Source organism: Aulonocara stuartgranti, assembly GCF_965226115.1.
Source record: "Aulonocara stuartgranti genome assembly, chromosome: 12".
NCBI lineage: Eukaryota > Metazoa > Chordata > Actinopteri > Cichliformes > Cichlidae > Aulonocara > Aulonocara stuartgranti.
In genome coordinates this window covers 7,001,065-7,024,796 of record NC_138948.1, presented here as the reverse complement: position 1 = coordinate 7,024,796, position 23,732 = coordinate 7,001,065, and the positions used below count along the sequence as shown (strand labels likewise).

The window sequence follows — 23,732 nt, the reverse complement described above, 5'->3', positions numbered from 1 at the left end:
AAATGCTGGTTTGGCAAAAAAATAAAAAATAATAATAATGTCACAGCACTCTTTAGAGTTTACCTACCACTGCATGTTGTTTAGAACATTTTCAGATTAATCCTAGTGAAGAGTGATGCAGTGGTGAGTCCTGTCACCTCACAACAACATGTTCCTGGGTTTATTCAGGGTGGGGGTTTTCTCTGCAGCTTAGATGTTGTTCCTCTGTCTCTGTGGGTTCAGTCCGAGTAATCTGGCTTCCTCCCACAGTTCAAACACATGCAGGTTAGGTTAACTGATGATCCAAAATTGTCTGTCTGTCTCTACTTTTTTAACCCTGCCACAGATTGTTGACCTGCTCAGTGTCTAACCTGCCTTTAAAACAGCAGCACAACTGAACAGTATTTCTGCACAAGTTCACAGACACAGACAGGTATGAGCATGTCTGATGCAGTATTTCTTTAACACTCTGAAAAACTGCGCCATCTAGTGGTGACAGAGTAAAATGGCGGGGTCATTGATATCAGCTCCACCCATAAGAGAGTAAATGAAACCTAAAGACTCACTTTCACGATCACCCGGGAACGCATTACAGTAAAGGCTGGGATCTGTACTGACGAATACAATTTTGTTCAAAAGTCAGAGTGACTGTATTTCGGTGAGTCTTGTCCTTTAAGTAATCTGTAAATTATCAGGGATGGCTGAGAAATTGCTTTTAGAAGGTTACTTGAGCTGCCACGTGTGTTCAGAGACTTTCAGAGATCCTGTGTCTCTGAGCTGCGGCCACAGCTTCTGTTCAAGCTGCCTGCAGAAATTCTGGGAACAAACTAAAAACAAAAACTGTCCCATTTGTAAAAGAAAATCTTCAAAGGATGAAGCATCTATAAACGTTGCTCTCAAAGAACTTGCTGACTCCTTTGCTAAGGGGCAGAGTGAGAGCTCACCTGAGACAGAAAACGAGAAGGAGGAAGAGAAGGAGGAGGTGGTGTGTGATAAACATCCAGACGTCCCTTACTGGTACTGTGAGGATGAAGACAGAGCTGTGTGTCCTGTGTGTGACTTTTCTCTCCACCAGAGTCACAAAGTGGTTCCTGTAGAAGAAGCAGTCAGTGACCTGAAGGAGCAGCTGAAATCTGACTTAAAGTCTCTGCAGGACAAGAGGAACAAATACAAACAAGTGGAGGAAACATACAATGAAGTGAGGGAACACATGAAGAAGCAGCTGTTGTCCACAGAGAGGCAGATCAGAGCAGAGTTCAACAAGCTCCAGCAGTTCCTGAAAGAGGAAGAGGAGTCCAGACTGACAGCTCTGAGGGAGGAAGAGGAGCAGAAGGGGAGGACTATCAGCAGAGAGATGAAGATGATTGAGGAGCAGATCTCCTCTCTGTCAGACAGCATCTCTGCTGTTGAAGAAGAGCTGCAGAAACACAGCGTGCCATTCCTCAGCAGTTATAAAGACACTCAGAGCAGAGCCAGAGCCCAGAGCTCAGTGTCAGATCCACAGCTGGTCTCAGGAGCACTGATAGATGTGGCCAAACACCTGGGCAACCTGTCCTTCAGAGTGTGGGAGAAGATGAAGGAGAAGGTCCACTTCAGTCCTGTCATTCTGGACCCAAACACTGCAAACCCCTATCTCTATCTGTCTGATGATCTGACCAGTGTGAGGCGTGGAGACACAAAGCAGCAGCTTCCTGATCATCCAGAGAGAAACACTAAGTATCCCACTGTTTTTGGCTCTGAGGGTTTCAGCTCAGGGAAACACAGCTGGGAGGTGGAGGTGGGAGACCATCCTGGCTGGACTGTGGGTTTAGTTAAAGAGTCAGTTGACAGGAAGGGAGAGTGTTTTTCTTCAACAGAATATGGAATCTGGTGTTTATTGCATAACAGTGGAAAATATATCAATGTTGTTGATCGGACTGTGAGAGTGAAGAAGAGTCTCCAGAGGATCAGAGTCCAGCTGGACTATGACAGGGGGGAGGTGTCCTTCTATGACCCTGAAGACATGACTCACATCTGCACTCACAGACACACTTTCACTGAGAAACTCTTCCCATATTTTGGTATTGGAAAGGCAGGAAATGCCAAAACCTCTGATATCAAAATCTGTCAGACTGAGATTTCTCTGAAAACTGCAACGACGTTTCTGTGAACTTTTTTTCTCTTGTCTCATCCTTTTAGTTACAGCTTGTTTTGTGGTTGTTTGTTTTTCAATTTAGGCAACTCCTGTTTTTATTTTTTAGGTAAGAAATTGCAGAAAGAAAGATTTGTATCTGAAGCATTTTATACAATGTGATAAAAATCATTTTCAAAACACAGTAAAATTAAAGGATAAAAGTAATTTTTGCTTTGTTTTCTTGCAAATTCAGTTTGAAGGTCCTTAAAACTTTATATTTATTTGTTCTTTTTTTGGTTGATTTTTTCCTTTTTTGACAAATATATAGCAGTTTCAAGTCATTGGGTGTTCATGAAACAGTTTTTACACATTTAAACAGTGCGAAGTTGAACAAACTTCCATGTGTCAGACATTGATGAACAAGCACTGATAAATGTCACTTTCCTTTCCTTCATCAGTTATTTAGATCCATATCAGCTAATAACAGCATCGTGACAATTTGTGTTTTAATGGTTTCAAAATGATAGACTTGACTTAAATAATCCTAATGTCATCTTTTAAAACTTAACTGTCAGTGATTCATTTAAGTGATTTGCTTCATTTAAATGTGTTTCTTATAGCATGTTCTCCATTATGTTGCAAAATAAACCAAACTGTGTAGGTTGTCATAATAATTCAGCCATGTTTTTCTTTAAAATGTGTCATTGCAGAATAATGTTGACTGTCTGACATTTATTCAGTTGTATTCATACAAACTAAAGTTCATTATTGTTCCTAAGTTCTGTGTAAATTGCTTTGTCAGATACAGACACTGTTTTCTTTGCTACTGACTGACCCAAAGCATTTATTTCATAATTGTTGAACATTTGTACAGTTGGAGCTGCTGTTTGTTCCAGTGTGTTTCTGTGAACTCTCACTTCATATTCCAGATCACATCAGCACATTCAGCATTTGGTCTTGTTAACTGTGGATTTCCTGTTTTTCACCTGCAGAGCAGATATGATGAAAATGTCGGAAACATGAGTTCACTGATTTCCTGGATTATTTTCTGTCAATAAAAATATCAAAGTCTGGCTGCGTTTTGATTTGTGTTTAAACATAGAAGAAAATTTGATCTCTTAATTTTTATTGTTTAATTCTTACTGTATTCAAACTGTCCTTTTATTGGTAACACATTAACACATCTTGTTGAAGTTAGAGAAACACGTGCATCACCTAAGAGAATAAAGCAATAATCTGAAGAATCAGAGAATTTAAGGATTAATATTATTATACAGAAGAAATCTAAAGTAGCAATAAGAGACAAAAGGAAAAGTAAGAGGAGGAAACTTCATGTAGTTTGTGTGTAGGGCTGCACAAAAAACCTGTGTTTATTATTTAATCGTTGATAATTCAAACAGAATGATGATTTATTAGAGGCATCAGTGCCATTTTAGTCCCCACTGTGCAGCCCTGATGTTGTTGGTCAGACTGTGACAGTGAAGAAGAGTCTCCAGAGGATCAGAGTCCAGCTGGACTATGACAGGGGGGAGGTGTCCTTCTATGACCCTGAAGACATGACTCACATCTGCACTCACAGAGACACTTTCACTGAGATTTGTGTAATATTGGAAAAGCAGGAGATGCCAAAACAACTGATAATAACCTGTTTTAGGCTTTTAGAACTTTTCATTGTAGTTCAGTGAGATCTCAGTGAATTTCTTTCCTTTGATTTATTTTAAATTTTTGTGTAAATTATTGTGAATGTATTTGTTTCATCTTTCAATCTTTAATCAATTCCATCAATTTCTTTCTATGTGAGAAAACACTAAAATATCTCTTGGAGTAACTGAAATGTACAACATGAACTGCTGATGACTGAAACACAGAACAGTCATGTGTTCATTTCTTGTCATTTAAGGTCAAGAGCCGTCACTACAGGCCTGCAGGCAGAAATCTGAGAAGCCTGATCTGAAACTTTTCTGTTAGTCACTGTGATTTGGAGCGACTAAAAGTGATCAAAAACCATTTAAATAACAATTTGACTAGTTCATCTTTTGGTTGTTTCAGTGGCTGAAACACTAAAAATAACGTTTTTTTTCTCCTTTTTTGGACACCTGCTGTATTTGAAAGCAATTTGAGTCTTTTTAATTATTATTGTTGCATGGAGGATTTACAAAACTCACTGAAGATGTTATAATGAAAACACTGAACATTTGAAAACCTCATCAGGCAAGTCTTGATACAAATACTGAAGCTGAGAACATTTCCTCTGTATTTGTATTTGATACTAATTAGTCTTATTAACTGTGGAGTTCAAGTTTTTCTCCTGATGAACAAATATTGTGAAAATATCAGCAAAACAAGTTCATTAATCTCCTGTTTTTTTTTCTGTCAGTAAAATACATCAAAGCCTGTCTGATGTGTCTGTAAACACAGAAGGACGCTGAACTTTCTATTTAAACTGTCATTTTATTGATAACACCTTAACACATTTTATTGAAGTTAGAGAAACACGTGAAGCATGTAAGAGAACAGAGCAATAATCAGAAGAATCAGAGAACTAGAGGATTAATATTATTATACAGAAGAAAACCAAAGTGACAAAAAGAGACAAAGGAAAAGTAGAAAGAGCCAACTGCAGAGAAATGATGGAACAAGGTTGGAAACAGAGAGAGTGGGGAAAGAGTGAAAGACACCCTATGAAGAGAAGCCGGCTCAGTGTTGTCAGTGCAGCTCAGTCAGCGACTGTAAAAAGAAGATGGCAGAAGTTCAGAGTGGCTCCAGCTCATCTCAGTGATGCTTCATCTGACTAAATAACAGGAAGGCAGCAGAGCTCACAGTGGCCTCAAGAGGAGGACACTTCATGTAGTTTATATGCAGGGCTGCACAATGAATCACTGTTCCTTATTTCACCTTTGATGATTCTTACAGATGATGATTTATTAGAGGCATCAGTGTCATTTCAGTCCTAACTGTGCAGCCCTGATCAATAATCTGAATGGAAGCTGGTTCTTCTTCTACACTGATGAACTGCTGATGTCTCTGACTGGATTGTCTGTTTGATCTAAAGTTATTCTGCAGCTACATTAGAAGCATCAAGCTGCCTCAGTGTGTGTTTGTGCTTTATTTTGTGTGACAGCGCCCCCTGCTGGAGCATCTTTACTCTTTGAAGCAGCAGTGACTCTTGGTGCTGACGGTCACTCAGCTATGTACAAAAGGCAGCCAGTCTGCACTGGCAACACAGAGCCCCATAGAGAAGCATGCCAAATAATCATCATCACATCATCATCATCATCATAACTGTCAACTTCCTCATAGTCATCCTCAGTTCTATAATCTATATATAATATTCCTTATCATTACAATCATCTTCATTATATCATCTGGAGACAAAAATAGTTATATGCACTTAAAAAGCTGAGAAAATAGAGAGAGAAAGGTCGAGTATACCAGCATTCAGTAGAAAATGAACCCAAATAAAAAGAAAAACACCAAAAAACAAGTAAAAACAAGTGTCCTATTGACTGTCATGCAAAGAAAAAAAGGCCAGCTACTCTGCTTGTTAGTTGCAGTTGTGTAATACTGTGAACTCATTTTAAATATGTGAATCTCATCATGATTTTAAAGTTTAGAAACACACAAAGAAGAACAGAAGAACGACACCTTTGTACTGTACATGCTGCTTTTTCTTCTTTTTCTGGAGGGAGGGGGTCATGTTAGCACGGTCACGCACATATGTGTGGTCAAAGGTAACCTTTGACCTTTGAGTATTAGAACAGGCTGAACTAGACATGAACATCATTACTAGATGAGACACAAGTATGATACAACATCTCTGTTGTTTACTGCAAGAAAAAAAACAAAACGTTAATCTGACAAAATCTTCACCATCTTATCAAAAAGGCGAAGTGTTGGGTGGGACAGTTCACACAAAATACAGTCCTGTATCATATGAATTTCAAAGCAAACATGTATCCCACTCTGTAAAAGTGGTAATGACATTAAGTAGAAGGAAAAAATGGACAACGTAAAACAGCAAAAAATGTAAATCTGCAGAAGAAAAACAGCAGAAAAAGCAAAAGTCATTTCCACCATGTTGGTCGTTACACAAAAACACATGCAGAATGCAGATTGGGTGTACTATCCATTTAAAAGCAGTCATGTTTATACATGAAGCATCGTCTCTTTAAACAACTGCAGACAGCACTTGCACAAGTGCATGATTTGTACAACAGGAAAAGAAAAAAAAAAAAGCACAGTAAAAATGTCGACTACAATAAATAAATAAATATTCAAAATAAATTAAAACCTGAGGACTGTTCACCAAGACGACTGAGCGGTCTTTTTCTATCTTGGTCTGACCAATAGGGGCGAGACAAATGTGAAGGCAGCCAATGGTGGATGAGCAAAGTAAAGTGGAGCTGATGAAAAGTCAAACCTCCACAAAATCAGTTTTCAGTGCTGCAAAGTCCATCCGTTCAGTCCTGCCACCTCTGGCACAAGCACTTTATATCATAAAAAGCTGATAACACTTTACTGTAACACAAACAAACCAAAATAACAGAGTAAAAGCATGAAAAAAAGAAAAAAAAAAACACATGAAAGAAAGCAGATGAAAACAGTCCTGGGCTGAAGGCAGGGGACTGATGTGCCCTCCGAAAAAAAAAAAGCCTTCTCATTTCATCATCCACACGGCACACACTTCCAAAATATCCTCCCAGGCTTGTAAAGAATACACACTGAAAGCAACCAATGTACATGCGTGCAGACACACTCACATAAATATTGCACCTGTGGCAAAAGACTAGCAAAATGCACACGCCCAGCCAAACGCAGCCTTCATTCTTCATCGCTGATATGGGCGTTACGCTGATCTGCGTGTGCTTCGTTTAGACCAAGCTGCAGCACCAGCGTGCTGTGCTGTGGCTCTGGAAGTGAGAAAGCTCAAACATCTACCGGGATCCTTTCTTCAATGTGCTGACTGCTTTTGTCATTTTGAGTGGGGAAAAAAGGACCTGCTGTTTTTCACCGACATTTTTGGAACTTAAAAATACCTCACACGTTCAGAAAAGACCACAGAGCTCTGATATTCAGCTGTCGCCTAGCAAACAGCAGGACTCGCCCAACATCCCATCTCTCCGCCAAACACCTTTTCTGCACCACTGACCAGAAAATAAAACCATCTCCAGGTGGGGTGAAGGCTGAACCAGCATTCACAGAGATTCGTGAGAGAAGCAAGGTTTAGGAAACAGCACGTCAAAGCAACCCTGACCAGACTATTTCAGAAGAAATTATCTGTACGCTATAATAATATTCAGCATATCTGATTCATTATTGGTTATAACAAAACACATTCACCTTCACAAGATGGTCACTATAAGATGAAATACATATATCTGATATCGTTTAATAAATTGTGGTCCTTTCTAACCTGTTTGAAAGTCTTGAAATCCATAAATAATTTAAGTTAGTACAGCACTTTGTTCCAATTCACATTGAGTTTCTTGCCGTGAGTTATTCTCCTGAAACTCTACAAGCGTTTCTTCAACACTGTAAAGTTTCAGTCGCAGGAACATTATTATTATTTGTTGTGCAGCAAATTAATTTTTTTTTTGATTTTTGAGCTTTTGGGAAATATTCTAAATTATAATGCAAACTTTAATTCATTTTAACTGGGTTTTGCTGTTAATCGAGCCCAGTACAATACAGCCTCTATAAAAGTACTCCTCCCTGCTTCACCAAGCTAGCCGCCTGCTGACCTCGATCTAGTATAAGTAATATACTGAATGTGAATAAATGCCTCACATAATTCACCTGAAAGAAGCCAAATTATCCCATCAAAAGAAATTATTTATAACAACCTAAGAGGCAACAGGCAGTATGATGTACTCAGCTTCAGTTACTTTATAACCATTCCTAATCATCTGTGTTTTTTCAAATACCAGCAATGAATAGCCTTCATTGGAGCAGAGGTTTCACCGTGACACATTTTTCTTACAACAGCTTGATACATCACTCTAGAATCAAGCATCCTGGTCACAGAGACAAACCTCTTCATGTCCATGTTCTTGTTACTGCTTCGTTTTACACCCATCAGCTCAGACATTTAGAGATCAGGGCGTCACCGGTGTTGGAAAGTAGCACTCCTGCTGCATGCTGTTTGCTTTGATTTGAAGCCCAGTTAAGCAAACCTGTTCTCCTGTCTTTTACTTTGCAGCAAGGGAGAAACAACAAGTTCCTCCAACTGTACCGACTTATCGTGACTGGACTAACATGCACTTACTCAGCACACCCATACACACACTTCAGGGCTCGATCTCTACATGGACGCCCATCAGACGCACCCCTTCCCAAGAAAAAAAAAAAAAAGAAAAGAAAAAAGAAAAAAAGAACAAAAAAGAAAATACAATTAAAATAACATTAAAAAATAAAACTGCAAACGCACAATCAAAAACATGTTAACCATGAGTTTGGGCACACTGTTATAGCTAACATACAAGAAGCAAATTACAAAAACTGCCAATATCATTTTCCACTTAATAGCCACAATAAAAAACAGCCACTGTAAATATGGGGCAGGGGGACATGCTTCCTTAAAAAGATAGAGAAAAAACGATTTTCTTTAACTCTAAAAACCACTGGCATCAAGAATTCTGAATTATACAAATTACATATACAATTGCAAATGTGTAATAATAATTATAATAATAATCATAATAATAGAGTAATGATAATAGATTTTACTTAAAACTTTACATACTGTATTTCCAGTGCAGTGTTTATGTCACACAAGTGTGGATTCACAGGAGGACAAGAGGGTTGGTGTCACAAAAGACCACAGGAAGGAATCACACCCAGTGCTGAAAAACACCCCCACCCCCATCAAACACCCAGCGTGCCGGAGGGAAGAAGAGGAAGTCGTGAGGGATGAAGGACGCTGCTGCTGTTCGACGGTTGTCAGAAGGTGTGGTAGGACAGGTGACAAACAGGGGGCAGTAGTAGTAAAAGAAGAGATGCATGCTGGGAGGGGGTTGAGGCCGGGCGTCCAGTTTGTTGTTGGAGGACAAAGAGCTCCCAGACCACTACTGGACGTGTTCTTTCACCCCTTCCTCATCCTCCTCCTCTGCCTCCTCCTCTCTCCAGCAGAGCACTCCTGACAGATGAAACTACAGCACTTAACCCTGAGAAGGAAAAACAACAACAAAAACACCCTGAACATTAAATAATTACACAAATCAAAGTGTCACACACATACATAATTTAAAAAATGGCTTTAAAACACTGGTAAATGGATTTAGTGGATTCATAACAACTGTTAGTCGAATCGAGCTGGAATATTTTCCTCAGCTGTTTCTCACATGTAGCACACAACAGGAAATAGCCACTTCTGATGCATCTGCCCTGAATAATATATGGATATAGCACACAGGAGGCAGCACACACGATGCCCACGTGTTATTAGTGAATGCACCAGCCTGTTACTACTATTGCCACATTGATCCAATCGAACATCACACTAGGGCTGCTCAATTAATCGAATTTTAATCACGATTACGATCTGGGCTTTCAACGATCATTAAAAATGACTGAGCCGATTATTAGCCCCTCCCTCATATTGTCGGGCATAAACCGGTCCGTGGCGCAAAAAAGGTTGGAGACCGCTGATTAAGAGGACCCGAGGGAAGCTCGGAAAGCTAAGCAGAAGTTATTTGGAGAGGAGAGTGACTGCCGTTGGTTGAAAAGAGAGTTTAAAAAAACAAAACAAACTTCAGTGGTGTTGCACACTATTTTATATTATTTTTTAAAGTCATTGTTAACCCTTTAAAGCCGGTCAGAGCTGCACGCTCCGTTTTGCGTAACTATTTTTAAATCCCTGTAGAACCTGAACCGTGTAAGCTAGCGCAATAATTTGTTTTGCATATGAAACCGGAGGAGTTGTACTTACATCTGATGCCATCAGCTTGTCCTCGGTCACGGTTTCGTTCCACATATAGCTTTGCAAAAATTGCATAAAAAGCGCTTGCAGGAACAAAAACATAATATTCCAGAAACACGTTTTGCCGTTCCTATCAGCTGTTCGTAACACTTCCCACAGTGAAATGATGCACCTGCTGTTCATCCATCCATCCATCTTCATCCGCTTATCCGAGGTCGGGTCGCGGGGGTAGCAGCCTAAGCAAAGAGGTCCAGACCTCCCTCTCCCCAGCCACCTCCTCCAGCTTGTCCGGGGGAATACCAAGGCGTTCCCAGGCCAGCCGAGAGATATAATCTCTCCAGCGTGTCCTGGGTCTGCCCCGGGGCCTCCTCCCGGTGGGACATGCCTGGAACACCTCGCCCAGGAGGCGCCCAGGGGGCATCCTTGCCAGATGCCCGAACCACCTCAGCTGGCTCCTTTCGATGTGGAGCAGCAGCTGCTCTACTCTAAGCCCCTCCCGGATGGCCGAACTTCCCACCCTATCTCTAAGGGAGAGGCCAGCCACCCTTCGGAGGAAGCTCATTTCCGCCGCTTGTATCCGCGATCTCGTTCTTTCGGTCACTACCCACAGCTCGTGGCCATAGGTGAGGGTAGGGACGTAGATCGACCGGTAAATTGAGAGCTTCGCTTTTACACTCAGCTCCCTCTTCACCACGACTGACCGGTGCAGCGTCCGCATTACTGCAGCCGCAGCCCCAATCCGTCTGTCGATCTCCAGCTCCCTTCTCCCATCACTCGCGAACAAGACCCCGAGATACTTGAACTCCTCCACTTGGGGCAGGAACTCATCCCCGACCCGGAGTGGGCACTCCACCCTTTTCCGGCTGAGAACCATGGCCTCAGATTTGGAGGTGCTGATCCTCATTCCCGCTGCGTTACACTCGGCTGCGAACCGCTCCAGTGCGAGCTGGAGGCCCTCACCCGATGAAGCCAACAGAACCACATCATCCGCAAAAATCAGAGATGAGATTCTGAGGCCACCAAAGCGAAAGCCCTCCGCCACTTGGCTGCGCCTAGAAATCCTGTCCATAAAAATTATGAACAGAACCGGAGACAAAGGGCAGCCCTGGCGGAGCCCATCACCCACCGGGAACGAGTCCGACTTATTGCCGGCAATGCGAACCAAGCTCTTGCAACGGTTGTATAGGGATTGAATGGCCCGTAGCAATGGGCCAGACACCCCATACTCGCGCAACACCTCCCACAGGACGCCCCGAGGGACACGGTCGAATGCCTTCTCCAGGTCCACAAAACACATGTAGACTGGTTGGGCAAACTCCCATGCACCCTCAAGTATCCTCGAGAGGACAAAGAGCTGGTCCAGTGTTCCGCGACCAGGACGAAAACCGCATTGTTCCTCCTGTATCCGAGGTTCGACTAGCGGACGAACCCTCCTCTCCAGCACCCTGGCATAGACTTTCCCGGGGAGGCTGAGGAGTGTGATCCCCCTGTAGTTGGAACACACCCTCCGGTCCCCCTTCTTGAAGATGGGGACCACCACCCCGGTCTGCCAGTCCACAGGTACTGCCCCTGATCTCCACGCAACATTGCAGAGACGTGTCAACCAAGACAGCCCTACAACGTCCAGAGCCTTCAGGAACTCGGGGCGGACCTCATCGACACCAGGGGCTCTGCCACCAAGGAGTTGTTTAACTGCCTCAGTGACCTCGCCCCCGGAAATCGGTGGGTCACACCCCTCATCCCCAGACTCTGCTTCCTCCCCGGAAGACGTGTCAGTGGGATTAAGGAGGTCCTCGAAGTATTCCTTCCACCGCCCGACAATTTTCTCAGTCGAGGTCAACAGCGCTCCGCCAGCACTATACACAGTGCAGGTAGAGCACCGCTTTCCCCTCCTGAGACGCCTGACGGTTTGCCAGAATCTCTTCGAGGCAGTCCGAAAGTCTTTTTCCATGGCCTCTCCGAACTCCTCCCACACCCGAGTTTTTGCTTCAGCCACTGCCCGAGCCGCATTCCGCTTGGCCTGTCGATACCTGTCGGCTGCCTCCGGAGTCCCACAGGCTAACCAAGCCCGATAGGCCTCCTTCTTCAGCCTGGTGGCTCCCTTCACCTCTGGTGTCCACCATTTGGTTCGGGGATTACCACCACGGCAGGCACCAACCACCTTGCGGCCGCAGCTCAATGCAGCAGCTTCGGCAATGGAGACGCTGAACATGGTCCATTCGGACTCAATGTCCCCAGTCTCCCTCGGAATGCTGTTGAAGCTCTGCCGGAGGTGTGCGTTGAAGATCTCGCGGACTGGGGCCTCTGCTAGACGTTCCCAGCACACCCTCACTACGCGTTTAGGTGCACCAGGTCTGTCCAGCGTCCTCCCCCGCCACCTGATCCAACTCACCACCAGGTGGTGATCAGTTGACAGCTCAGCCCCTCTCTTTACCCGAGTGTCCAGAACATATGGTCGCAGGTCTGGTGATACGATTACAAAATCGATCATCGACCTACGGCCTAGAGCGTCCTGGTGCCACGTGCACTTATGGACACTCTTATGTTCGAACAGGGTGTTCGTTATGGCCAAACTGTGATTAGCACAGAAGTCCAATAACAAAGCACCGCTCGGGTTCAGATCAGGGAGGCCGTTCCTCCCAATCACGCCCCTCCAGGTCTCGCTGTCGTTACCCACGTGAGCATTGAAGTCTCCCAGCAGGACAACAGAGTCTCCAGGTGGAGCACCTTCCAGCAGCCCCCCCAGGGACTCTAAGAAGGCTGGGTACTCCGAACTGCCACTCGGCGCATAAGCGCAGATGACAGTCAGGACCCGTTCCCCGACCCTAAGGCGCAGGGAACAAACCCTCTCGTCCACCGGGAAAAACCCCAACGTACCGGCAGCAAGCCGAGGGGATATAAGAATACCCACCCCAGCCCGCCGCCTCTCACCAAAGGCAACTCCAGACTGAGACAGAGTCCAGCCCCTCTCCAGGAGACTGGTTCCAGAGCCCAGACAATGCGTAGAGGTGAGCCCAACTATATCTAGCCGGTACCTCTCAACCTCACGCACCAACTCAGGCTCCTTCCCCACCAGAGAGGTGACATTCCATGTCCCTATTGCCAGTCTTGGCAGCCGGGGGTCGGTCCGCCAGGGCCTCCGCTCCTGGCCGCCACCCAGCTCACAATGCACCCGACCCCTATGGCGCCTCCTGCGGGTGGTGGGCCTGCGGGAGGATGGGCCCATGTCTCCTCTTCGGGCTGTGCCCGGCCGGGCCCCATGGACTAAGGCCCGGCCACCAGACGCTCGCCCTCGGACACCCTCCCCGGGCCTGGCTCCAGGGCGGGGCCCCGGTAACCCTATCCCGGGCAGGGTAAACTGTTCCCTCGATTTTCTTTTCATGGGGGTCTTCTGAATCGCTCTTTGTCTGGTCCCTCACCCAGGACCAGTTTGCCATGGGAGACCCTACCAGGGGGCAAAAGCCCCCAGACAACATAGCCCCTGGGATCCCTGGGACACACAAACCCCTCCACCACGATAAGGTAGCGATTCAAGGAGGAGTGCACCTGCTGTTTTCTTTGCAAATTTGCATCATAGGATTGTTTTTTGTTTTTCCTGCAGTATATAAAAATTGGTGTATGTCCAAAATAAAACTATGAAGACACTCAAAATAAATTTCCTGTTGTTGTAAACTATTTTTTGCAACTTTATTGTATTTAAAGTTTTGAGGGATAAACCTCTTAAATTTCTCCAAGTAGAAATATATGTAAACAAAACAAAAGCGATTTTCAATTTTTTTTGTAGTTTATTGCACTTTTTTGCAATTTATGTAATTACTATGCACTTAATGCATACATATTATTAAAATATGGGCTATAACAGTTGTATTGATGTATAGCAACTTGAAATGCTCCCACAAATGGCACTACAGCATGTAAAAAAAATAAATAAAAATAATATAAGCTCTGGTGGACTTGGTTCTATAGTAGGTCTTAAAGGGTTAAATAAATATCGTCAAATAATCGTGATCTCAATTTCAGTGAAAATAATCGTGATTATCATTTTTGCCATAATCGAGCAGCCCTAATCATCACACTTTGTTCCAGGAAGCTGTGCAATTGAAAGGCGACTAACAAGCATGCACATCTTGCAGTTTCGACACAAGAATGTTTATAAATTTTAGGAGAATCAGGTTGGAATATTTTGTCCTTTCTCACATAATGTGTAGCCCACAGCAGGAATTAGCCTGCTTTGGATGTGTTCACACTAATGAAAATACTCCAGAGAGAGAGCTGCCTGGACAGAGCGTGCAGAAAGCAGCACACATCACACCACTGCAATTAGTTTGCACATCGGTAAATCTGATATGATGTGGATTCTCACATGCTTACCCTTTCTACTATTAAACAGTATAAACAATCAAAGAGAACAAACCAAAATGCACCCAAGGATTAAAAAAAAATCAGTCTGGTTATATAAAGAGCTGTTCATAGCAAACTGATTAAGGGTCTTTTTCTTTATTTCCAGTTGAAAATATACAGAGGTGGGTGCTGATATCAATTCACTTTGGCATAACAGGTTCAGCGTATAACAGGTGAGCAAAAAGCTCAGGAATACTTTGAGTACTCAATACTTTTCTTCTGCTCTTGGCTCTGCATTATTTCAAAGAGAGTGTCAATGAGAGCTGTGAGCATCTACTGTTTAAACTTTACGTTTATGAGGGGCAGCCAATCACAAGGAATTTGGCTTAGAGTAAGAGAAACAGCTTGATTCAGAGCCCAGGAGGTGCACCAAGATGCAGTTTTTAAAAAAATCCTTTTTTAACTTAAACTATCAATCATGTAAAGGTACACTGGTAAGGTCCAAGAAAATACACATGGAACTGGAACAAATCCTTCTGCTTTCAGTTTACTCAGTCCATACCTTACTGGAGTGGCGCAGCTGGTGCGCCTGAGCAGTGGAAGTGGATGTTCTGCCACTTGCTGTCTCTGCGATGCCAGACACGAGTCTCCTCTGACTGGCTGGACCGCGGCCGACCCTGGCCGTCAACAAACTGAGTCAGGCGGATGTAGGCGATGCAGGCTGCATCCTCGCCGATCAGGTGCACATGGGGGTTCAGGATGGTGGTGTGGATCGGCTTGCTGTTCTTAGCCAAAACTGAAAGGATGATGAGGACAACGTCATCAAATACGATGGCACAACTACAATAATGACAGGACCAGTGTTACTACTGATGATTCAATTTAGTTATATCAATGGAAATTAATTCACAATACCAGGAAGCAGGAAAAAAGTAGGTAAACATACAAAAGCATATATTGTGTTACCAGTACACACTCATCCAAGTGTAAATGTAAGCGCTGCCGTGGAGCATTCGTCTGTATTAATCTCGGTTTGTGGTTTAGGCAAATATGCTTTTCATCAAATGTATCTATTAATCTTACGGTTCTCAAAGTAGAATCTGTGGAAATCCATTCCCTCTACCAGGTTGCCCAGGGCCTCCGGCTCAAATGAAGTCAGTCCAGGGTCGCAGATCTTACTGAAGAGCACACATGAGCGCATTTTAAAGATGCCAAACACTAACTTTAAACCACAGAAACTACCTAGTACATACAAAAAGAGACTCACGCGTATGCCTCAAAGTCTCCGTTGTTGATGGCCTCTATCAGCTGTTCGGTTATCTTGATAATTTCTTGCTTGCGTGCTGCAGTGAACATGTACGAGCAAAAGTTATTCAGAGGCAAACACAAGAGCCATCAATGTTAGCTCATTTAACTTCAGGTCATTTAAACACAGTTTTAACTCATTTACACCAAACAGATGCTCAGGCAAAGGCAGTTAGCGCACCAGCTACGCTAGAAAAACTGAGAAAATAAATCAATGAGCAAAATGTAGCAGCAGCAGGTTAATTCATACACGCCACAGAGACACATACAAGAGGCCGGGTGATCATGTGATCCTGGACACTGTCAAACACACCTTAACATGAGCACACACCAGGCTTCTCTTTACATCACCACAAACCGTGTCACCTATATATTTAAGGGCATAACAGTGAGTCAACACACACAGATCCTCTGTGCTGTTAGCGGTGCTCTCTGTGGAGCAGCACACAGGAGGTTAATAAGGCTCAGAAGTAAAGTGCATCACATTAAACACAAAGTACTTCACTCCATATACACCTGTTCGCACAATCAGAACACAAACTACCAAACAGGCGCCCTGTGAAATCCTAACACGTCATTTGATAAGGGCTCCTGACTGGATACCATGCGCAGGGTTGGGGTTTGGCTCACTAAGTACTCACTCTGGGAGGAAGACAGGGGAGGGCTGGAGGGGGTGTGAGGGGGAGGTGGGGAAGTGGTGTGTGCATGTGGAGGGGTAGGCCTGGCACTAGGTACCGGCGCCGGCACAGCATCGACTTCGGGCGCAGGGGCTGCCGGCGCCCTGCGAACGCTGCTTACCAGGTCTGTGAGCCGAGACACTGAGTGCAGTCCAGGCAAGATGGATGGATGGATGGATGGGTGAAGGAGGAACGCATAGAAACAGATTAAAAACATTGTCAGAAGGTGGTAGAGACAAGGAGAAGAGAGGAATGAATAAACAAGGAAATCCCTTCAGGAACTATAGTTCACTATAACAGTACAGTGAACTTAAATTATGCAGAGTAATTTTACAGGTAATCATAGATAGACCATCATAGATCTGCAAGGTTTAGCTGCCTTTGTACGGCAAGATTACATATAAAGTCTTAAGAATGATTTATCATCAGTCTGACATGTTAAAGTGCACATTTATTTAAATAATTAATTAAATGTGTGAAATGTAAGAAAGCTCAAATTTAAAACAATGTAACACTGAACTAAAAACATGTCAGGATACAAAAGTAATACTATGTGATGATTATGCAATAAATATTGACATTTTTAAATTAAAAAACCCCATTTGCACTACATATATTTTGAGACTGCATTTTGAGGTCGCTTTAGACGGATAAGCTTTATTTATATCTCTCCTGCAACTATAAAGGTTATTTTTAAAACTGTTAAAGGGACTACAGAAATATCCAGAAAACAGCTGTGAAAAAACAGCAGTTTTAATTCCTCCTCATCTTTCCCAAAATAGCACATGAAAATCAGATCAGTATCAGTGCATCTTTTCATGCATCATCTTGGCAATAAATGAGAGCAAGAGGAAGATGCTAACTTATACATATATTTCTCATTTAGTTTTCTCTGTCTGTTGTCGCTCTTTTCTACTTACTCTGCATGGGGACTACCGGGGTGTGTGGAGGGGAGGGGGCAGAGAGGGCAGAGGGAGGTGGAGTGTTGGCTCTCCCTTCTCCGTCAGCTACGGGCCCTGATCCCCTACGCACTGAGCCCAGCAGGTCAGCGAACTTTGCGGCAGCTGAATTTAGGAACGGAGGAACATGAGGAATGACACTTAAATGTAACCGCACGAATGAAAGTTTGTCTAGGAGAGCACTAAGACAAGCAGTCCTCTCAGACTAATGTGAAAAAAAAAAAGATCTATATTTATTTACATGAATATATCAAATGACACATCATTTGATGTAGCGCTACGGTGCTGACTACATTATCAGAGCTCTTCAAGACAAAGTTAAACTCAAACAAAGACAGTGAAAGAAACATAAGACAGGGTTCATGCCAAGAACTGGAAAGCAGTCGCACTGTGTTGTTATTCCATGAACATCCAATTGAGGGAGACAAAGAGTTGTCCTAATCCTATGTGGTGTAGGTGGCACAAGGTGGGAGGAAGGGACGGTAGAGGAGCGATATGCTACAGAGCACTCTGGTGGTTTATAGAACTTTTCCCTTTTCTGTATTTAAGTTGTTAATTTCAGACTGATGCAGAAATAGAGACAAGGCTTTCTAAGTCAAGGCGTTGCAGGGATTTAGTGGCTCTACACAGCAGCAGATGCATGCTTTTAATATAAGCGAGGACTGTTTTTAATACAAGCAAAACACGCAGAAAGTGATTTAGTCAACTTTTTGAATGCGTTATAGGCATTTGGCGGCCATGCTGACTTACAGTGCACAGCAGCTGAGGAGCTGTGAGAGCTATCGGGTTGGGAGCTCGTGCTGGACTGCGCCTTAAGCGAGCTGTTGTCTAAGCTCTTCCCTAACACACACACACACACACACACACACACACACACACACACACACACACACACATATATATATAGTGACACCAATCACAAGAGAGATGAGAGCCATATTCATACTTTGCACACAAAAACAGAAATGTCCCAGTGAGGAACGGTTGGAACTACATATGAGATGGCATGAAGGGGGCAGATGAATGTGATGAGCGCAGTCTGTCTTTACTTTTTCAGAAAAATTACTGCTACTATTTGGCACAGCAGTCTGTCAATAGATTGAACAAGAGGGAAAAAAAAAAAAAAAGAGGGAAAAAAAGAAGCTTTTTTCTCGTTATCTCAGTTAATGACTCCATTTTGGCAGGATTTACAACTGCGGCTGCCGCTGCATGAGAGGTTTTACTGAGACTTCAATGGGAGTCTTGCCAGTAAGCAGAGGACGAATGATGACAACAGTGATGGCCATGATGATAATGAGAGAGAGTTGGATGTTACTCATTATCGCTTGTCTGTTTAATCAGCTGGCACGCGAACAACTCATTGACAAATAGAGGGAAAGAAAAGGCCCCTGCAGGGAAACAAGGAATTTGCTGCCACTGGAAGTACACCCACTCAAACACAATTACATGAAATTCACAGACCAACTATTAAACAATCCACACCTTCTGCAACAGTAATTTTGACATTTTTCTGTTATCACTAAAATTAGTTGTGCTAAGTACAGAAACCAAGTATAATGAGGGGAAACCAAGAAAAATCTGTCAGTGTGCAACCAACAGTAGGTGACTGACAAGCGATATCTCGGAAGTGCAGAGCATAAATATTCCAGCGATGGACAGTTAATTCAACAGATGTCAAATAAGAAGAATACTGGGATTATTAAATTAACACCCAATAACCCTTCAAATTCTAACACAAAAACATGTAAATTAATGACTGAAAACAGCAATCAGCCCTCAGAAAGCTGCATGCAACATATTCGCTTCTACAGACTTATTGAGGCTAACAAAACAGATATGTACTCAGATGCTCTGAAGGCCAGTGCAGGTGTTGGGTTACAAGCCAGCTGTCGAGCACTGACCTCACAAGAAGATCCTATAAAGCCAAGCGAGAGACAAACTACTCCAACCAAACACGCCACACTCACCTGGTTCTTGTAGTTTTCTCTGAGCAATCTGAGTGTTAGCTCCCTAAGAGCCCTCAAACTATTGCTATCCAAGGGTGGCGCTAGCCGAGCGGTTTGTCTTTAACACCTCTCCGGGAGCTCCGTCTCGGTTTCCTGCCACTGGTGCTAAGTTTAGACACCTCTCCCTTTAGCCCAGACTTCCATCCAAAGGTGTCCTAGCCCCCTCCACTTGTGCCAGAGGGGTGGGGTGGTGGCGCTCCAATTTAGAGTAGGGGGATGATGCAGGAAAAGTACAGTAGTATACAGTACTTCCTTTGTGCATAAAGTTTTTCCAGGCGATACAATGTTCTGTCAAGATGCCCTACCTTCATAACGTTTGTTTTAATGCTAACGTTTAGGCACATCATTTGACATTGGATGACAATTTGACTAAGGTGCAGTACAGAAACACTTCCAATCAGTTCACTGAAAGATTTCAGACAAATTAATCAAAGCGCCAAAAGACCAAATTGACTGGAACTGCATCAATTTTTTTTTTAAAAACCGATAGATTAAAAAGACTAAACCTGCACCCTTCTTGACAGCCAGCAGGGTGCTACACCTCTGTTTATAAAAAGAGTGACTGGAGAAATGTACGATAAAATTACTTCTCGCTTGATTTATGACTTCAATAAACACATTTCTACTGATTTTATGGTCTCAATAATAAATTAGTTTCATGTATCATTTAGTACAACACATTAATTGACTTCAGAGCCATCAAAGTAACATGAATCCTAAACTGCACACCTCTGTATGAACCGATCTCCTGACTCCAGGAGGATATCTGGATCAGGATCAATTTTTGATATTTCCTCTAGAACATCGAGATAATGTCTCCCAACTTTTCTTATTTCAACTTAATAGGTCTTTTTGAATATATGAAGAAAAGGTTAAATCTTCTTTTGAAAAACTTTTAGGATGCATTAACTCGAAACACTAATCACTCCCAACTTGGTGCTAAAATTTTAATTCAAATCCAGCAAGTTGGAGCAAGTTTTGTGCTGGCAAACGCCCTGATCACATCGCTTCCTTGGCAGAGGTAATAAGCAACTATAATAAAAGCATTTGGAGTACTGTTTCCAACATTTTTTTTCTACGAGACCTACATGATGGCTCTTCTGCGGTTGCTAGGGAATTTGTGACATAGCAGCAAAACCTCTATAGGGAGGAGGAGGAGGACGATGAGGAGGAGGAGATGGAAGCGCACATCCTGTTCTGTATGCTTGGCACCAAAATGAGACATTCATGACCCGATTTAGATGCATTGTACTCAGCTGAGATGTGGAGAACAGGGGTGTTTGAGTGTGTTGGTATAGATAAGCTGAAATTATGCTTTCACAGTAACACAAGAGAAAAACACACACCGAGTGGACACAAAAGGCTAGACACAAAAACACTTTGTGGAGTTATTTGCTGATATGTGCGATACGCCTTTGAAAGAGTGTTTTTTTCCTCTCTCGCAACACTAGCCAAGTGACACACGCACACACAGCCACAACTACACAGCTCCAAAAGCTGACACCCCACACAGGCATGTTGGTATTTAAGGGGTGTGTGCTCCTCAGTATTAAGATTTCAGCCAAACACTTTTGAGCCAAACCACAACAGCATTACAAGGCCTCTTACATTTCACAGCCCTCGTCTCACAATCATAACCATACATGTCTTCGTTATAGAGCTCCGTGAGGAATCAGTAAGAGGTTAGACGTGAGCCAGATGACTAAATTAGAGCTCATCTACTGCATGTGCACCACACATGATGTGCATCTAGGACTCTTTTTAAACAATAACCCTTTTAGTACATATAGCATGTGCTGCTTAGCCTTCTGCAAAGCAACAGAATTTTAAATAAATCCAGTCATTACGCTCTTCATTCCACTCGAAGCCACTATGAAGACAAAGCCGGTCGCATGAGAGTTTGTCAACAGTTGGCATCAAAAAAAAAAATTTCTGCCCCAAGGCTCGTGATAACACAGTCTAATAAACAAGAGAAGCTCATGCAAAGCAGAGCATGTAAGTATTAAGAGCCTCCCTAGACCCTCAGTACATTTGACTGTAATTTTTAAGCTTTTAAAAATTGTAGCAATTTCATAAAGAGGCATTCATTCAGGTACAATTATGTCAGTAACAAAGAGCAGCTTTCACCGCAAGGAGAATCCATTTTCCCAGCAACTAAAGAGCAATAACAGAGCCTGTCAAAATCCACCATTATAAAGCTGAGAACTTAACAACTGAAAGGCAATCAGCCAAATCTCCAACATATTCCATTAAAGTGCGCTGTCACACGGTTGTCATCGACTTGTAATGAACAGTTTTAGTGTTTCTGTTGTTTAAAAACTTACTTTTCTGGCTCCTGAAATTTTTGATTACTAGATGCACATTAAGTTCAGCTGTCACACAAGTTGTTCACTGACTGACTGCAGTGACAAACAAAAGCCTGGAAATGTCAAGTGATGATCCAAAACTGGTCAAGACCCCTGGAGTGTTGTGACTTTTCATTCGGAGCAAACAGCTTCTCCTTTTATTTGCAGTCTTACCTTTCACATCTTCGTCCTCCACAGTGGTGTTGCTGCTGTCCGACGATTCCTGGAGATCAGAGATAAACAGTTAGCTAAGGTTCGGCCATGACAGGGCACACATTCGCGCTGAATGCACATGAAGAGGGACGTCACAAGAAGGGCAATGAGACTTGATGTACACAGACACAAGACTGGCCAGCAGGGGGCACCCTATGTTGCCATGTCATGTCTTTACAAACCCAAAACAGCGTAAAATACACCAAGACCAGTTACTTACTGTGGATTTAGTTCATAAGCAAAACACAAAATCGAACTGCAAATACGTTAGTTACTATCATCCAGCCTTTGTAACTATTATTTGTTTACTTATTTTTGCATTAACAATTCAAAAACTTAAAAGTGTCAGTCTATATTTAACCTTTTTACACTCAAACCTCTTTTCTTCTACTCATGCAGCTTCGTCCTATCTGTGTACTGCACCAAGTGGACAAATGATGCCTTTGCTTCAGTGGGAGCACTTATATCATGCTAAAACTGACAGAAACTGCTTTCCATTTCAATAACGCTAGTAGACAGAACAGATTCTCACAGGGCGATATGTTGTCATCTTAATCAGGGGCTGCATCCCTCAAATCTAATCATCTACCCGTCTGCCTGCTTGCCTGCCTGGCTGGCTGTCTCCCTCTTCTTAGGCTTTTGCCAGAGGAGGAGTTTCTCATTTCCAATTAGAAGATTAAATGGGCCTAAATTCCCCTGCATGAAGAGTTGAGAGACTCTGTGACCTCATTAGAAGCATGCACGTGTGCTAACAGCCTCACGAGCACAAAGCACCAAAGTGGTTTCATACATAGCCTTTTAAAGAGCAGCTGGTGGCCTGACCGGAGAGGAAGAGCGAAAAGAAAAACTGTTTTCATGTGAATGCGAAGGAAAGAAGTGTGGAAAGGATTGTCAACTATTTGAAATATAATTAAAAGTGTGATTACGCCTACAGTTTGTTTTCTTTGGTTTGAATCATTGAGATGTTTCCTGTAACATTCTGCATCTTATTCGTTTTGTTTGACCCTCCTTTGAAAACTATTCATTGTGTAAATATGGTGAATTTATTTTCTTTGTTCTTTTATGCGACATTCATTTCTCGGGTCACATATTGAAGCCTCGCATTTACTTGATCTCGACTCCTCTTTATTGTTGGCTCACAAAGTCCAGAATCTATCAAACTTAACTTACCAGATGGACAGAGCTGAGTGAGTAAGTGCTAAAGAGGTCAAGTGTGCTTCTTTAAACCAGGCGGGTGTGAAAACATAAACTGCACTGAAGACTAATCTTCCACATACTTTCATCACCTTCCTGCATAGCCTCTGTTTGAGCTTGGAGAGTGAGAATTCAAAGTCATGTACTGTATTTCACACATATAACTGACCCACAATCAAAAGATCACTGCGCTTTATTAAAAAACATGAATATCTCTTTCAAACAAAGTTCTGCTACTTCTCACTTTGGGTAAAACAACTCAGGAAAAACACCTCAGTCATGCCTATGAGGAAGTGATCTTACTGCAAAGGCATGCATGTTCATGCACAAGCTATAAACACATACACATTCACACTGGTTACACCAGCAACTTTTAAGAGATTATATGACAGTAAGAGAGGGTACAACGAGACACCATCAGTCAGTATAATGCAAATAAAAAGTTTTACCTATATCATATATATAAATAAATTACAATGCTGAATGCTGAATATAACAGTCTTAAAGATCCAAAGACACCAGTCTCAGGTTCCATTCATTGGCTAAAATATAACATCTGAGCTCAAACATGACATCTAAGCTTATAAGGACTGCCACTATTCTCACTTGAATAGACATTAAGTATAGTTAGAATTCCCTTAATCCTAATACATGCGTGTGTTGAGGTCCCCCTTGGTGGCAG

The 23,732-nt window shown here is 42.8% G+C and overlaps 2 protein-coding genes across 22 annotated transcripts in view; one reads left to right on the top strand and one right to left on the bottom strand.

The window, feature by feature from the left end:
• Positions 1-510: 510 nt before the first annotated feature.
• Positions 511-2,612, top strand: LOC309719394 (E3 ubiquitin-protein ligase TRIM7-like). Its single transcript, XM_082555509.1, has one exon. It carries the CDS (start codon positions 677-679, stop codon positions 2,126-2,128), a length of 1,452 nt encoding a protein of 483 aa, XP_082411635.1. The 5' UTR covers positions 511-676; the 3' UTR covers positions 2,129-2,612.
• Positions 2,613-4,523: 1,911 nt separating this feature from the next.
• The window catches only part of camk2b1 (calcium/calmodulin-dependent protein kinase (CaM kinase) II beta 1), an 82,215-nt gene continuing 63,006 nt past the window's right edge, over positions 4,524-23,732 (bottom strand). For 12 of the 21 annotated variants that reach the window (XM_082555489.1, XM_082555501.1, XM_082555495.1 and 9 more), the window contains 5 exons: positions 21,818-21,866; positions 15,619-15,694; positions 15,435-15,529; positions 14,914-15,147; positions 4,524-9,255 (listed from right to left, as the gene is read on the bottom strand). In XM_082555489.1, coding sequence (XP_082411615.1) covers positions 14,915-15,147; positions 15,435-15,529; positions 15,619-15,694; positions 21,818-21,866 — 453 coding nt within the window. In that variant the 3' untranslated portion in view covers positions 4,524-9,255; position 14,914. The other 9 variants (XM_082555499.1, XM_082555507.1, XM_082555492.1 and 6 more) reach the window with 1 other exon arrangement.

Coding starts and splice junctions, on each gene's coding strand:
- LOC309719394 (XM_082555509.1), top strand. CDS start 677: ATGGCTGAGAAATTGCTTTTAGAAGGTTACTTGAGCTGCCACGTGTGT.